Source organism: Grammomys surdaster, unplaced genomic scaffold (genome assembly GCF_004785775.1).
Source record: "Grammomys surdaster isolate TR1022 unplaced genomic scaffold, NIH_TR_1.0 193, whole genome shotgun sequence".
NCBI lineage: Eukaryota > Metazoa > Chordata > Mammalia > Rodentia > Muridae > Grammomys > Grammomys surdaster.
In genome coordinates this window covers 7,367,282-7,383,787 of record NW_021604638.1, presented here as the reverse complement: position 1 = coordinate 7,383,787, position 16,506 = coordinate 7,367,282, and the positions used below count along the sequence as shown (strand labels likewise).

Sequence of the window (16,506 nt, the reverse complement as noted above, 5' to 3'; positions counted from 1 at the left end):
AAGGAAAGGAGCCAATAAAAGTACAGTAGTCTCTAGGACCCAAAGGCCTGAATTCAAATCTCAGTCCTGCCACTTTCCAGTGTGACCTTGACAAGCTATGTAGCCACTCTGGGCCTCCATTTCCATCAGTAAAGTAGATGAACTGTATTCTCAAGGATGCTTTCCAGACTAGAGAGCCAGTATGTGCTGTCACATAGAGAGTAAGCATTCTTCATGAGCCAAGTATCTTGTTCCCCAAAGTGGATGCCAAACCCAGGGCCACAAGCACACCAAACTACAGCCTGTCACATCCAGGGTCACAAGCATGCTGAGCTGCAGGCTCATACTGAAGTGCAACTTTTTTTTTTTTTTTAAGATTTATTGATTTTGGCCGGGTGCTGGTGGCGCACGCCTTTAATCCCAGCACTTGGGAGGCAGAGGCAGGCAGATTTCTGAGTTCGAGGCCAGCCTGGTCTACAGAGTGAGTTCTAGGACAGCCCTGGCTATAAAGAGAAACTCTGTCTCAAAAAAAAAAAAAAAAGGTTTATTGATTTAGCCGGGCAGTGGTGGCACATGCCTTTAATCCCAGCACTTGGAAGGCAGAGGCAGGTGGATTTCTGAGTTCGAGGCCAGCCTGGTCTACAGAGTGAGTTCCAGGGCAGCCAGAACTACACAGAGGAAACCCTGTCTCGAAAAACCAAAAAAAAAAAAAAAAGATTTATTGATTTAATATGAGTACACTGTCACTGTCTTCAGACACACTAGAAGAGGACATCAGATCCCATTACAGATGGTTGTGAGCCACCATGTGGTTGCTGGGATTTGAACTCAGGACCTCTGGAAGTGCAGTCAGTGCTCTTAACCACTGAGCCATCTCTCCAGCCCCAAGAAGCACCTTTTTTATTTGCTGCTGAGTTTTTTTTTTTTTTTTTTTTGCAATCCAGGCTGATTTCATAGCTCAAAACATTCTGAGTTTTACAGGTGAGTATTCCATCCCTTATTCCAAGCTAGCCTCAAATTCACCATATTGCCCAGGATAGCCCCAAACTCACTATATTGCCCAGGATAGCACAGCCCTGAACTTCTGCTCCTCCTGCCTTCACTTCTCAAGTGCTACGGATTATGAGTGTGCACTACCACACATGACATATACACTGCTAGAGATGGAACCCAGGAACCTGTGGGCAGTGCTAGACGAGAACTCTACCTATGTGGCCACACTCCAGCCCTGGACACAGTACTTTCCAGAAAATCAACTCCTTGTTGATCTCGGAATCAACCACAACCAGAACCCAACACCGGCCAGAACTCTCAGCACCTAGAAGATATTGCCTGATCGTTCACAGTCCAGTATCTTCCTGTTATACCTCCTTCCGTCCAAGCCTCTCTCCTATTTTATTTTACTTTTCCAGGCCGCATACAAGCCATAGGGAAAGGGCAATAAGTATGTCTAGAAAACTGGGAAGATTAACGGAGGTGTACCCCTTAGAAGTACAGGCAGGAAACTTTGCCTCCTCCTTCTCAGGAAAAACCCTGAGAAATCAGATAAACTCATCTGGCCACACCTGGTGGTGCAGTCTATACTGCCATCTACTTGGGAGGCTGAGGCCAGAGGATGGAAAGTTCAAACCTCGCCTGGGCAAGCTGGTGAGCTAGCTCAAGGTTAACTGTAATAATACACATTCGTGGTCTGGTAATAACAACACACATTCACGGTCTGAGTTCCTGTGTGTGAGAGGCGTGGGCACAGCGTGGCCGGGTCCTCTAGGCTGTCACCAGGCTGCCATCTACACACCTGGTGGGCGGCGGCTTTCAAACGCTCGGGTGGGTGGTGGACTCCGCCCATCTCTGTTCCTCGCGCGTGCGCAAACGACGGCGGTCCCGCCCCCCGCTCGGCGGCTCTTTCTCTCTCTGCGCGACGCTCCTCAGCGGCAAGATGGCGGCGGCGCAGCCGGGTTCCCACGACGCAGCCGCGCAGTCGGCGAAGCCGGCGTCCGAGACTGACCCCCTCAGCCGCTTTACGTGTCCCGTGTGCCTGGAAGTGTTCGAGAAGCCGGTGCAGGTGCCCTGCGGTCACGTGTGAGTGGCAGGCGCCCGCCGGGGAGGGGGCGCGGGACGCGGTGGGGCGGGCGGGCGGGCGGGCGACCGGCGGCGTCTGCCGCGGGGACACGGCCGGCCCCCTCGAGCCTTGGCGTCGCGCCTCACCGGGCCGCCGGCTGTGCGTCCGAAGTGCTCGGGAGGCCGCCGGGCTAGCCTGGAACAAAAGGGAAGTGTCGGGAGGCTGGGCCGTACCCGCGGCCAGGGCGTGGGGTGCTCGCGGAGGCGCGCTTCCCTCGGCTTGAATGAAGCCGGCTGTCGCGGGCCAGGCAGCGGCCGCCGGTTCGGTTCCGGAGTCGAGCGGAGGGCGGCCTGGGCTTCCCTAGGTGCTGTCACCGGGGAGCGGGATTTGAATTCCGTTCTTGCACATTTCAAACACCCCTCAGCCGAGACTGGGGGTGCTCGGCCTCCTTCATTTTCTCTGTGGCCCCGTCCACTGACGGTCACCTAGGAGTCGGTCTTCGTGACTCCCCAACTCGAGCGCCCCTTTTTGGACGCACAGGCATTCCCGCCGCCGTCCTGTGAGTGCCAGCCTTGTTCCCTGCAAGTGTCAAGGCTCGCTCGCTCGGGGCAGCCTCACCTGCTCGCCCATCCCCAGGTGCGATGGCCGTGCAGGCCAAGGCAGGGCCTTCCCAGCACCGTAGGATGCTCGTTACTGACAGGAACACAGCTCCTGCCAGCTTGGGTTCAGGTACAGCTAACCTGGACGGATCACCAGCCGCCACTACTTCAAGTCATGTCCTGATGTAGATGACATGTCTCACTTCTCTCCTGGCTCTGCCAGCTTTTTCATTACACAGAGCAGCATGTAGGGACACGAGAAGAGAGTACCGTGTCCTCTCTGCCCGTTAATGTAAACCAGTGTTCGGCACTGCGAACATCCCCAGACCCCCTCACAGTCAGTTTACTGTATCTGCCTGCATGCCCTCTGTGTGCTGCTTTGGGATAGAGTTAAGAAGACAATTTGGCCCTCTGGTTTACAACTCAGGAAATTGATGGTAAGTAGTGGCCAGTGAGATGGCTCAGAAGCTGAAGGCTCTTGTCACCAAACCTGACGACGATCTTGAGGAGCCACATGGTAGAAGAATTGACTCCCACAAACTGTCGTCTGATTTCCAGCTGTCCTCAGTGGCACACACATTCACATTTTTTAAAGGAAATACTAATGACTGTTAAAACTATGGTGTGTATGCAGTAGGGCAGCACGTGGGGGCTGTTAACTTTGTGAAGAAACATGATTGAGAAGCACCAGAGTTTGAGGCTTCCTTGTCCTAGGTCAAAGGGCAAAAGCAGTACTGGCATAGCAACATTACCAGCCCCAGGATTCAGCAGATTGGTGCTGTTTGCAGTCAGACACACCTTGGCGAGGGTAGCTGACTCTGAGCCTCCTCCAAGTGCTTTGGGCTCTACTTACTTGATTTTTAATGTTTGCCTTTGAAGCTGGAGAGTCCTACAGCTGTGGTTGGGGCATTTGATTTTATGAAATTCAGGTCAAGCCCTGAGGCTACACCCTTTCGGGTGGAGTGCAGCTAGTCAGATGCTAAAGAGTGCTGACGGGCTTAACTAGGTGATGCCCATTTCTAGGAAGTAGAAACTGAAAGTCAGCTCCAGACACAGCTCGATGCTGCCTCCTTGTAGGGGTATAACTCAGACACACAGGCTGTAAGCCTCTGGTGGACTGTTAAATCAACTGCTTTAATCTGTGTGCTGGCTTGGATTCCTCGGTTATCTTGAGTTACTCTTGGGATGGGGTATAGCGAAGGGCCTGCCCACCCTCCCTTGCCTTTTCTCTGTGGCCTGCCGTTCAGTGTCATCTCAGAGGCAGTCCCTGTCCCCCCACCCCCGCCGCCAGGCTCTCCCTTACTATCCTCATTCTTCATCACCGTATGAAATCACTGTTTTCTTCAAATACAGCATCATGCTGGGTGGTAGTGGTGCTTATTATTAATATGTATGTGAGTACACTGTAGCTTTCTTCAGACACACCAGAAGAGGGCATCAGATCCCATTACAGATGGTTGTGAGCCACCATGTGGTTGCTGGGAATTGAACTCAGGACCTTTGGACAAGCATCAGTGCTCACCACATCCCAACACTCAGGAGGCAGAGGCAGGCAGATCTCTTGAGTTAAGACCAGCCTGGTCTATAGAGCGAGTTCTAGGACAGCCAGAGCTATACAGAGTAGCCCTGTCTTCAACAAACATGACAAAAAAAAGTATAGAATCATAAGGATGGGGCCTTTGTGTCTCTTCTGCCCTCTGGTAAATAACTAGTTTATTGGCAGCCTGGACTAGAATTTTGCCTAATAGAAATGCTAAAGATTTCTTAAAAGACAGTAAAAAAAGCAGGTGTGGGGGGTGTCCATTCTGATACACACACACACACACCTCTTCCTCCTGGACTTTTCTAGCAGATTTTGTTAATATGACTATAAAATCTGTCAGAGTGGGTAAGTAGTTTGTCTCTGTCAGAGTGGTATCCTGTGCCTTAGTAGCCTTCTTGTGCTGTGAGCTAGTAGGTGCCACCTGTGCCTCTGGATCATGGTGTTTAAGTTCCTTGAATATGTGAGAATTTTCAGCCTCAGTGCCCTCCCTCCCTCAGTAGCTTCTGCATGATCTGTACTGTTTAATTTGTCTGCCCATGAGTAAAAAGTTCCCTTGACACTTTTGAATTTGGGGTTTGGTATTTGTTTACTTTTTTTTTTTTTTTTGAGACAGTGTCCCTGTATGAAGCTCTAGCTATCCTGGAACTTGCTATGTAAACTAGGTTGGTCTGGAACTCAGAGAACGACCTACCTCTGCCCCCTAAGTTCTGGGATTAAAGGCATGCACCACCATGCACAGACTGAACTTATAATTTGAGGGCATGGAATGTTCTCTCCTTGTCTGCCAACCGTTTTAAGATTGATCCAGAGGCTGCCTCTGAGGTCTGATCAGCAGTAGCTCTGCTGGGTCTGTGTGTTTCCACAGTGAATAAGGTCAGGGACTCCCTGTCCCAATCCATTATTCATTGGTGTCTTTTAAAAGTTGATCCACTTTTGTTGTCCTGTCTCTTTGCATGACACAGGTTCTCTGTATGTCTTGTTCTAGCTTTTGCTCTGCATGCCTGCAGGAATGTCTGAAGCCGAAGAAACCTGTCTGTGGGGTGTGTCGCAGCGCTCTGGCACCTGGCGTCCGAGCTGTGGAGCTCGAGCGGCAGATCGAGAGCATAGAGACTTCTTGCCATGGCTGCCGTAAGAATGTATGTGGACGTAACATGGAGAGTCCTTGTCCTTTGGCGATGAGATGGGAAAAGAGCTGGAGCAAATGTCTGAAGTTAGGGCCTCAGCACTGGCTGACAGCACAAGTGCATGCCTGCTGTGTGCGTGCCTGAGCTGGGGGAGGGGTGAGGGTGGTAGGTTTTTTGTTTTGTTTTTTCACCTTGCTGGGTTTTATTTTTTCATGAGTTGGTTTAGTGATTTATACAATTTACTTTTGAAATCCATAGAAATAAATCCCCACCCCCATAAAAGCCCATCTTCAGCTGGGGAGTGGTGCACACCTCTACTCTAAGCACTTAGGGACAGAAGCAGCAAAGCTAGGAGCCCTAAACCAGCCTAGGCTACTGAAGACCTACTTCAGAAAGTGTAACTCTCATGTGTGTTGTTTCTGACTTTTAAGATATATATGAAATGAACATCTCTCAGTATAGAGTGCTTGCCTAGTATGCAGGAAGCCCTGGGTTCCATCCCCAGCACCCTTTAACCAGACATGGTGGCCCCCACCTATAATCCCAGCACTCTGTGTGGTAGCAGGAGAATGTAAAATTCAGGTTCGACCTGGTGTGCATGAGGCTGTCTCTCAAAAGAAGAAAATGCCGCACGGAGCTCACAGGAAACTTCATAGTCTCCATAGCTGCTAGAGTCATAAAGTTGACTGTTGTGCTTTAGCTCTTGAGAGAGTCTGGGGTGTGAGGTGGAGGGGCAGTAGCAGTGTCTCCCTACCAGTGGAATGTGCCCTTGCACGCTTACACCGGGCTGTGTCACTGCGGGGTGCTTGCCTACCCTGCTTACTGCTGCTGGGAACACAGGTAACTAGGGCTTTATCTTCCTTAGTGGTTTCTAAATCATTACAGTTTTTATTCCAGACAGTAAAAAGGTATAACACAGCACTGTGTTTCCTCCCCAGATCCCTTTGGAAGGCGGGTCAGTTTGTTGTGTGGAGTTGCACACTGCAGCCCTGGCACTGGGCTGTGGGGAGGGGAGCTTTCCATTTAGGAAGCTGCTCAGCACTTTCCACCTTTACGCAGATGTCACTGCAAATGATGCCACACACGGGATGCACCTGCTACTCACTGTGCTCCTCCCTCTTTTCTCTAAGATTTACTTATTTATGTATGTGAGTACACTATAGCTGTCTTCAGACACACCAGAAGAGGGCATTGGATCTCATTACAGATGGTTGTGAGCCACCGTGTGGTTACTGGGAATTGAACTCAGGACCTCTGGAAGATCAGTCAGTGCTCTTAACCACTGAGCCATCTCTCCAGCCCTGTTTATTCTTTTTTTTTTTTTTTGGTTTTTCGAGACAGGGTTTCTCTGTATAGCCCTGACTGTCCTGGAACTCACTCTGTAGACCAGGCTGGCCTCGAACTCAGAAATCTGCCTGCCTCTGCCTTCCAAGTGCTGGGATTAAAGGCGTGTGCCACCACTGCCTAGCCTGTTTATTCTTTTTTTATACTTGAATTTATACTTGTGTGTCTTTTTTATTTTGTTCTAGTCTTGTTTGTGTTTTGAAAGGTTTTACTGTAAACCAGACTGGCCTTGAACTTAAGAGTTCCACCTGCCTCTGCTCCCGAGTGCTGCAATTACAGGCGTGAGTCACCTCAGCTGAGTCTCCCTGCTTGGCCATAACTGCCTGGCCTGTTGGTTTGTTGGATTTGGTTTTTTGTTTCGTTTTTTTGGTTTGTTTTGGTTTGGTTTGGTTATTGAGACAAAGTTTCTCTTGTTTGGTCCTGATTTGTCCTGGAACCTGATACCAGGACTCAAGGAGATCCTTCTGCCTCAACCTCCCAAGTGCTGAGATCAAAGACATGGGCCACAACACCCAACCTGGTGCCACAACAACAACAAAACACAAACAGTGGGATCTTTGATGGTCAGGGCTGGCTTTAGCTGACCTCCTGCCTGCACCCCGAGTGCTGGACTACAGACATGAGTGGTGGTGCCTGGCAGGTCTCGTGCCCTCCCCTGCCCCTTTATTTATGTTTTATATCTTTAAGACTGATTTATTTCTATGTGCACCAGTAGTTTGCCTGCATGTCTGTCTCTGTGAAGGTGTCCCCGGTTTGTACCTAACTACAGACAATTGAGAGCTGCCATTTGGGTGTTAGGAATGGAACTGGGTCCTCTGGAAGAGCAGCCAGTGCTCATAATTGCTGAGTCATCTCTTCAGCTCTCCTTTTTATTCTGACTCGGGGTCTCCTGTACCCTCAGCTGGCCTCAGATTCATTAAGTGTCTTTGAACTCTAAATTCTGAGCATCATAGTGCAGATGGCTGTAAACTGTATGTATCCCTTCCCTCAATCCTTGCAGAGGGTTTAGTATTGGAGTACACAGTAAGACTTGGACAGTCTTTATAGGTTTGTTCTGACATTTAAGTTCAGGCTCCTACGTGGATAGCTGAGTCCATGCTCTGGGCTAGATCCTAGGTAGTGGCTGTGTCGGTGCACTCTGGCTGGTGCCTGCACTCTGAGATTGGAACCTTCCTCTCTCTCACTTTTTTTCATTTCAAATCTCAACAGACTGGCCTCAATCTTTGTCATTTTTCATTGATGCTTTTCTCCTCTGTGTGATTTTCATTTTCTCCATTTCCAAAGTTAATAAAGCTGTGTGTTATTGGCACATGCCAGTAATACCAGCACTGAGAAGGTGAGGCAGGGGAATAAAGGTCCAGAGCCAGCCTGGGCTATATGAGACCCTGTCACAAAACAATGAAAATGTGTGGTTATATGGTAGGCATGCCCCCATATAATCTCCCTCCTCCTTTCTTCATTTTGTGTATTTTTTTCTTTTTTTTCCTGTTCATTTTACATCCTGATCAAAGGCCCCCCCTCACACAACCCACTCCCCTTATATAATTCTGAAAGAGCTCCTGGCCAAGTGTGTTAGTGTGTATCTGTAGTCTCTTCTGAGACAAGAGGATTTCTTCAGGCCAGTTTGGGTGATAAATCAAGACCCCCTTGCAAAACAACAAAAATGCAGCTGGAAACAGACTGAAATACTACTCAATTTCTGTGTAGGTTAGGCTAGCTTAAACCTCTTGGTGGTCCCCCTGCCTTTCCCTCCCAGAGTCCTTGAGCTCACAGACGTGTGCCACTGTGCCCAAGTAAGACAAATTCAGATGTGAGTGTAGGGCCACCAACATGACTTTGCAGGCAGTAGTGCTTGCTGCCTGGTCCTGAGGACCTGAGACCTGAGCTCAGAGCCCATGGGTGGATTGACGCTGTAGCAGAGGCTTGTGGGCAATCCAGACTTACCTACTACTAGTGAAAGTTTTGTCTCGGGCAAGGTAGAAAAGTAAGGACAGCAGCTTGGGGTGTCCTTGGCTTCCACACGCAAGTCACACACGCATGCGCAAAATAGATAAGAGAGTGGCATACTTTTAAAATTAAAATAGCACTCGGGAAATGTCAGTAAGCAGAGAGCAGATGGTGGGGAGAGTGACCTCACAGTGGAAGCAGATGTAGGTGAGTAACCAGCGGCCTGGCTCCTGCTCACTGGCGCAGTCAGGCCCAGTGTGCGTGTGGGTCAAGTTCTCTTGCCCTTGGTTTGGGATCTCCTCTTATGCATGGGCTCCTCACTGACGTTGGTCCTGCTCTTTCTATTCAAGCTCATCCTGTCTAAGATCCGGGCCCACGTGGCCTCATGTTCCAAGTACCAGAGTTACATCATGGAAGGTGTAAAGGCCACCACCAAGGATGCGTCCCTTCAGCCAAGGTACCAGCTTACCCCCAGAAAGATGTGGAGTGCGTGTGTGGTTGGAGGGTTTAGGGGTGTGGATTTGGAGGGTTTAAGGGTGTGGATTTGGAGAGTTGGAGTGGCACTGGAGCTGGCCAAGGTTGACAGGTTCCAGGGTGGGGATGTGTTCATGTCAGGCTGTGCTCCTGATTTGCAAGCAGCCGGTTCTTACTGCTTTGGAGTATGCAGTGGTTGAGACGGTGTGGAAAAGGTTTCAGTGCTCTTTTCTCACCTCCCAGAAACGTCCCAAACCGATACACCTTTCCCTGTCCTTACTGTCACGAGAAGAACTTTGATCAGGAAGGACTTGTGGAGCACTGCAAACTCACTCACAGCACGGACCCCAAGTCTGTGGTAAGAATTGGCTTTTCTTCTTTGACGAGGTAAAAAGTCAGACTTATAGAAAATGGCCAGGCTGTACAGTGGAGTCTTACCCTTCACCTAACTTAATTAACATTTTGCCTAAATTGCTTAACCATGTTTTATATATGTTTGATTTTTTTTGTGAGCCATTTAGGAAGAGCTTACAGATACTGAATATTTCAGTGTATATCTTAAATTTTTCTTTAAAAATCACTTAGACAGGAACAACAAACTTCGCCGGGCAGTGGTGGCGCATGCCTTTAATCCCAGCACTTGGGGAGGCAGAGGCAGGCGGATTTCTGATTTCGAGGCCAGCCTGGTCTACAGAGTGAGTTAGTTCCAGGACAGCCCGGGCTACACAGAGAAACCCTGTCTCAAAAAAAAAAAAACAACAACAACAACAGCAAACTCAGAGTCTCATGTAGGCTGGGCTGGCCTCACACTCACCATGTAGCAGGGGTGGGTTTGAATATTGTCTCCTGCTTCACCTCCCAAACCAGGATCACAGGTCCGAGCCGCCACACACAGCTGCAGATGTTCTCTTTTGGTGTTCTTGTGCGTGGGCGTTGAGCCGGGGTCTTGCCTGTTTTAGGCAAGTGCTCCAGCATTAAGCCATGCACCAGCCCAGAAGCTGTCGAGATAAGTGGGTGCTGTCAGAACTGGTATAGATGGTTCAAACTCCAGCTGTGTTCCACACTGGTGCTCTTGTTCATAGGCTGTCAAAGGGGAGCAGGTGCTGCTGCATCCTTGTCTAGCAAGGCTCCCAGCTGCAGCTCAGGGCTGTCTTCGGGTTCCACAGTGAATGGTGGCCCTGAAAGGCCTGGGACTCGTGTGGCCACAGCCTGAGTTGAGCTGGGGAACTATGTGAGCTTGCAGAGCTGAGGTGGGGTCAGGGAGGCAGACAGTTTAAGGAAGTGTGTTCTCCTCCTGACCGCCAGAGGAGGCTGGGCTTGTTGGCAGTTGAAGGCTGCTGCCCATTTAGTCCAGCGAACTGAGCAAAGCAGGGAATCAAAGGGGGAGGGTCAGGAGCTGGACCACCTGCACTGCCCAAGTGGTCTTCACTGTCGTGAGCCAGAACAGCCTGTGCTAAGGCCTGCTTGCCATTGCCCTCAAATCACTCCTGTAGCCAGACTGGCCTTGAACTCTCTACCTCCTTCCTCTGCCTTGGTGCTGAGGTAAAGACATGTGCTCTGCCCCATGCCTGTTCAGATTGGCTTATTGTGTGCACACTTTTGGCCTCCTCCCTGTCTTCTGGTCCGTTACTTTGTTATCATTGGGTCCAGCTGGACTTCACCTTCATTTACAAGCCTGGGCCCATTCCCACATGTCATTTGAATTGAATAAACCAGTGTTTTCTGGATCGATCATGTTTATGGAGCAGAGTGACCACTCCTTGTACCTGGGCTTGTCAATAAAGCTGTCCTATCAGGAAGGAGGCTGAACAGAGGTCAGAGAGGGTCAGCTCAGGCATCACATTGCATCACCTTGCTTCCTCCTGACAGGTTTGTCCTATATGTGCCTCGATGCCCTGGGGAGACCCCAGCTACCGCAGTGTCAACTTCATGGCGCACATCCAGCGCCGCCACCGCTTTTCCTATGACACTTTTGTGGTGAGTCTACACCACCCCAAGGGACAGCACTACAGCTGAGGTTTCTGGAAGGGGGTTCCCTGGGGCCCTATTCTGGGCTGGGGAGCTCTCTGTCCCAGAGGGAAGCTTCACTATGTCTCTTGGTTGGTTGGTTGGTGGGTGGGTGGGTGGGTGGGTGGGTGCCAGAGTGAGACTTCAGATGCCCTGGCATTCCTCCAGCTGTGAGGCTTCTTCCTTTCCTCTGCAGCTTACTCTTGCCCACTTGTGCTCTGTGTGTGTGATTTTCCCCTTTAGAAAACTTAGTTGGATTTCACTCTGGTCATCTGCCCCTAAAGATGGGGCTGTGGATGGAAATAGCCCTTCCTCATGGAGCTTTATGAGTTAACGGTGTGCAGCTCCAGCTGATGACTGCTGCCTGAAGTATGAGTGTGACTTAGTGGAGAGCCTTTGCCCCCATGCAAGCCATGCTGGGCTCTGTCCCCAGCAGTATAAACACAGTAACACAAACCAAGCTCAGGCTAGAGACTGGCAGGAATGAAGGGTACATAGTATGTGTGCAGACGACCCAAGTTCAACTCCCAGCACGCCCGTAACTCTAGCTCTGGAGATCTAGCATCCTCTTGTGGATTCTGCAGGCACCTACACACATGACATTCTCTGCTCTACGTGCATGCTCATAAATACATTATAAAAACAAGTCTTTTTAAAAGATAGTCACACCTTAGCTTGTGGACACACTCTTGTTCTCCCAGCACTTGGGAAGTGGGGGCAGGAGGATCAGGAACTCAAGACTAGCTCAGGCTGCATGTTTCAGAGTAGAAAAAACAAACATTTATTCTCAGTCTGCTAGTATTTGGAGCAGACTTCCAAGACTTACTAACTATTAGAGGTAATATCTTTCCTAAAACCACTCAAGCAGAGGTTTGCCTCACTGAAGATGATTGGCTATCATGTCCACCCTAGCTCTTCACTTTCAAAAGCCTTGCTTGTCTTTTGGGCACTGAAGCCTCTTAGGAACAGCACCTCAGTTGAGTTGTGTCTTCATGTGTTTGTCTGTTTCTGCACCAATGAGCTGAATTCAGCAATTGAGTACTTGGTCTATGCCAAGTGTGGATACTATCTTCTGGGCCATTTCCGTTGAGGAAGGAATTTTGTTTTGGTGGCTGTGTGTGTCTGTGTGTCTGTGTGTGTGTGTGTGTGCTTGGATGCAGTCTTTACTCATGGACAGGCTAGGTGTCAGCATCAGCTGTCTTACTACTCCACTCTGTTCTTTGAAATAGGGTATCTCCATCTTAGACCAGCTAGTGGGGCAAGCCTCTGAACCATGTCTCCAGTGTAGAGCACTGAGATCACAGGCGTGCACCTCGGTACCCTCTTCTTACATGGGTAGTGAAGATCAGAACTCGGGTTCTTGTGCTTGACACAGCAAACACTTTACCAACTCACTCATCTCTGCAGCCCCAGGAATGGTTACTTTTTAATTTTTAGATTTAATTTATTTATTTTTATTTTATGAGTGTTTGCCTGAATGCATGTTTGTATATCCCATGTGGGTAGAGCCTGCCAGAGGCCAGAAGGTGTTGGATCCCCTGGGACTGGAGTTAAGTGGTTCTGCTCCACTGTGGGTGATGGGAATGAAATCTGGTTCCTCTGGAAAAGCAGTTAGTACTCTTAACCGCTGAGCTGTCTCTTCAGCCCCAGACTGTTACTGTTACTTAATGACGGAGACGGCAAAGACACTGAGAGATGAAGTCATTTTCCCAGTGACAGCAACTAGACGGGGCCGGGTCCTTAGCTCCCTCTCCAGACGCTGTTGGGAGGTTCCCGTGAAGAGGATCTTCTGGGTGTGAACAGAGACTTAGCTGCTGTCTTTTCTGCCCTCAGGACTACGATGTTGATGAAGACGACATGATAAACCAGGTGTTGCAACGCTCCATCATCGACCAGTGAACAGGGTCCTGGCTGTCACCTCACTCTAGAGCTTCCATTATGCATTAGGTGTGAGCCCTTGACTCTTGCACCTCACATGTAATGCAGATCTGGAATTGAGTCATGGCACCAGACAGGGTCACTTCTTCAAGGGTGATGGGGCCCTAGGGCGGAGAGAGTCCTGTTTCCTCTGGGCTCTTGCCAGCGTTGTCTTCCCCACTGGTAACCTTGTTTGTCTATGGTCTGCTTTCACCGCGCCTCAGCTACTGCCTCCTTTAAGAAGAGTCCAGCTTCTTCTCCCACAGGACCTTATTTCATGTCATCGTGTTGCCCAGTGTTCACCTCTCAGGTCCTCCCAGCCAGCCAGGACCTTCCCTGGGCCGGGAATAGCACAGTAAAGCAGGGACTCCTTTCCTTGGCCCTGAGGTGCCTTGGTTCTACAGTTTACTGGGCCAGGGCTCTGCTCCTCTTCTCCTGGGGGTGTCGCAGTCTGGTGGTGGAAGTTTTGGTTACTGCTGTTTCCCTGCACATCTGTACACCTGATGGCTTCTGTTTTAAATGCCTGATGGTGCCTTTTTAGGATAAGGTATCACCATAGAATTGTAGTGGAAATGTTGGGTAGCAAAGATGGGGTGTGTTCATCTGTAAGTAGGGCGAAGGTGGATGGGTGTGGCTTTTGTTTTTCTTTGATGCTGATGAGTGTTGTCAGGTGGCTGGGTCCTGTGCCCTCTGTTGTATCTGCTGACATTCTTGCTCTTTAGAGTGTATTTGGGAGGCACGACTGCTGTGTGCTGCTGCTTGGTAACTTGATGAACCCAAGCAGTGTTGCCGCCTCCTTGTGTATGGTTTAGACCCCGCTTTCAGTGTGGAGGCAGTGCTGAAGCCAGAGTCATACCCCTGGGAAGTTAAAAAAGTTAGGCCCCTGCGCAGGCGAGGGAGGTGGTCTGCTGGAGGCTTTCTTGAGCAGCAGCAGCTCTAAGCTGGAAATCCAGCACAGTTCACAAAGTACAAGGAAGGGCACCACCAGTAATGCACAGAACAGACCCTCTGACAGGCCTAGGGCTTTGGGGTAAGTCTTCTTTCCAGTCATGTGACTCTGGTCCATCTGAGACTACTTGCAGCATTGTGCTTCTGCCACCACACCTCCACAGTGGTGTCTCCGCCCACCAGGGTGAAGCCAGCTCAGATGCCAGCAGAGTCAGACAGGATCATTTCCCAACGTTACTGCTTCTTCACTGTACCCTCTGGAAAGGTTTGCTCAGGAGCCGTGTGGAGGGAGGTTCCACAAGACCTTGCCCTGAGGAACTGAGAAGGGCACAGCTGTGCCACAGGGTGGCAGGAACTTCTTGTCCTGCATCACACTCGCTGTTTCTAATATAATGACTTTCCAGAAAGCGTGCTTATGTTCTGACTTTTAGAAGATGAAATATAAATAAATTTCATAATTTATCCAACCAGCAAGCTGCAGTGTTTTCATTTAAACAGCTTTCCTGAAGTATGGGCCCAACAGCCTCTAGAAGGTGTCCAAGGGAACATTCTTGTCTATCCCTGAGTCAACCTGGCTTCTAGTCAATTCTGAGACCTCAGCATCTGAACCTCAAGGATCTGTCTTCTCTGAAAACTGAGCAGAAGTCTGTCTGTCTGTCCATGTCCCTATGTCCCCATCCCCTTAAAATAGGGGAATTCACAATAGCAGGTCGGGCTCTAGACCCGCAGCTGCAGTGACGCGGGTGTAACAGTTACTGAGTTCCAAGGGCTCCATCTTCAGGCCTTTGAGTATGTGTGCACTGTACCAATTGCACCCCTTATGAACTGAGGCCATGGTATCTAGTGAACCATCTAAAGAGGTGTACAGAACCCTGCACTGGATGCTGCCTGGAATTTGCTGTGGGGCTAGTCTTTTGGGCTTCGTTTCCATCTTGGTCCCATAAGAACCTGATTTAAGGCCCAGAGATCTCAGCAATTCCTGTCTCAACCCTGACTGTGGACACGTTAGAATGAACTGTCCTGCTTATTTCATCCTGGAGAGGACGAGAAGAAATACTTTGTCCAGATGTCCAAGGATGGCTTGTTCATTCCAATATCTCCAAGGGGCTACATTTGCATCTCAGTTAAGTCCTGGACTTCAGTTACAGGTCTGACACTGGAAGTAAATCCTTTGTAATACTAGAACAAGTCCAAAAGTAACTTACACATAGGTGTAGTAGCATCCACCCTTAATCCCAGAGGCAGAGGCAAGCAGATGGATCTGAGTTTGAGGCCAGCCAGGGCTACATATTAAGTCTGTCTCCAAGATTTGAGCTGAGACCTAAACTCAGCTGAGTCCAGAGACCTTAGGTGACAGCCTGTTATTTACTCATGAGGCACTGTGGCTGGGGGCGGTGAAGTGAGCAGGACCATGCAGGGTCAGTGGAGGAGACTGAGCATGGGCAGAAAGCAGGGTGGAGGGTCCATTGACGGAGACCAGAACATCGGGGATTCTGATGGACACGGCCCAGCTTGGACACAAGTGAGGCTCCTTGGATACATGGAGAAGACAACCAGGAGGCAACCACTGAAGTAGTCCTAATGGGCGCTGGCACCCAGAGTGGTCCGACTAGGTCAGGTGGAAGACGAAGTATGAAGAGAAGAAGAGGCCATGAGGGACCCCGTGTTGGTCCCTAAAGGCCAGGGAAGTAGAGGGGTGAGAGTTGAGCCCAGCAGTAATCAAGGAGGAAATAAATCAGTTATATTTATTATTACTCTTCTGGGTGTTTGGTGTGTGTTGAGAGAATGTCACTTTGTAGTCCAGACTGCCCCTAATTCTTCGAAATTACCAGCCTCGTCCTCCTGAATGATAGAATTTGAAGCCAAATGTCACCCATGTCCAGAAGAGGCAAGGCCTGTAGTTCTAGAGTTCTGTAAACATAACAAGGGGCCAGCCTGGCTCTCTGGCATGCCCCTGCCTCACTCTACTCTTGGTCTCAGTAGCAGTCATGTATCCGTGTTCCTCGACTGCTGTACATCACAGCCAGACTTGCCAGCTAGACAGTCGCCCACTGCATCCCAGTTCTGTTCCTGTGTCTGCTATCTAGTTCAGGAATTAACCTGAACATCGACTTGAACTCTTGGACCTCAGCGCCTCGCTAGTCCCTAATTGAACTTGAGCTTCTGAACAGAATATCTTTCTCCTATGCGACTATCTCCAGTATCTTAGAATCCTCCAATCTCATCAGCCACCCGCAGCTACCACAGACCCTCTCTTGTCATGACTGACACAACCCAAAGGGTCCTCCCAGAATCCACGTGACCTCATAGCCAGACTGGCCTTGAGCTCCCCGTTCTGCCCTTGACTCCCAAGGGTAGGAATTACGGACATAGGCCTCTCCACCCAATTCAGCTTTAATTCCTGGAGACCAAACCCAGGTCCTCATTCTTTATCATTCTATTTCCCCCATCTCCCCCACCTCTACCTTTTCTTTGAGATTATCCCACAGTGTAGACCAGGCTGGCCTCAAACCCAGGATCCTCCTGGAGTCTCAATGTCTATCATGGATAGCCATATTTGGCCCT

The 16,506-nt window shown here is 49.8% G+C and overlaps 1 protein-coding gene across 1 annotated transcript; it reads left to right on the top strand.

Moving 5' to 3' along the window:
* The first annotated feature begins 1,902 nt into the window (after positions 1-1,902).
* On the top strand, positions 1,903-14,411 carry Rnf114 (ring finger protein 114). Its single transcript, XM_028769669.1, has 6 exons — positions 1,903-2,058; positions 5,166-5,316; positions 8,946-9,052; positions 9,313-9,427; positions 10,939-11,046; positions 12,910-14,411. Exons 1-6 carry the CDS (start codon positions 1,916-1,918, stop codon positions 12,973-12,975), a joined length of 690 nt encoding a protein of 229 aa, XP_028625502.1. The 5' UTR covers positions 1,903-1,915; the 3' UTR covers positions 12,976-14,411.
* Positions 14,412-16,506: the final 2,095 nt, after the last annotated feature.

Bases quoted from the DNA above. Each gene is read 5' to 3' on its own strand.
- Rnf114 (XM_028769669.1), top strand. From the start codon at position 1,916: ATGGCGGCGGCGCAGCCGGGTTCCCACGACGCAGCCGCGCAGTCGGCG. The intron at 5,317-8,945 runs GTATGTGGACGT...TTTCTATTCAAG, and splicing joins GCCATGGCTGCCGTAAGAAT to CTCATCCTGTCTAAGATCCG. The intron at 11,047-12,909 runs GTGAGTCTACAC...TTCTGCCCTCAG, and splicing joins TTTCCTATGACACTTTTGTG to GACTACGATGTTGATGAAGA.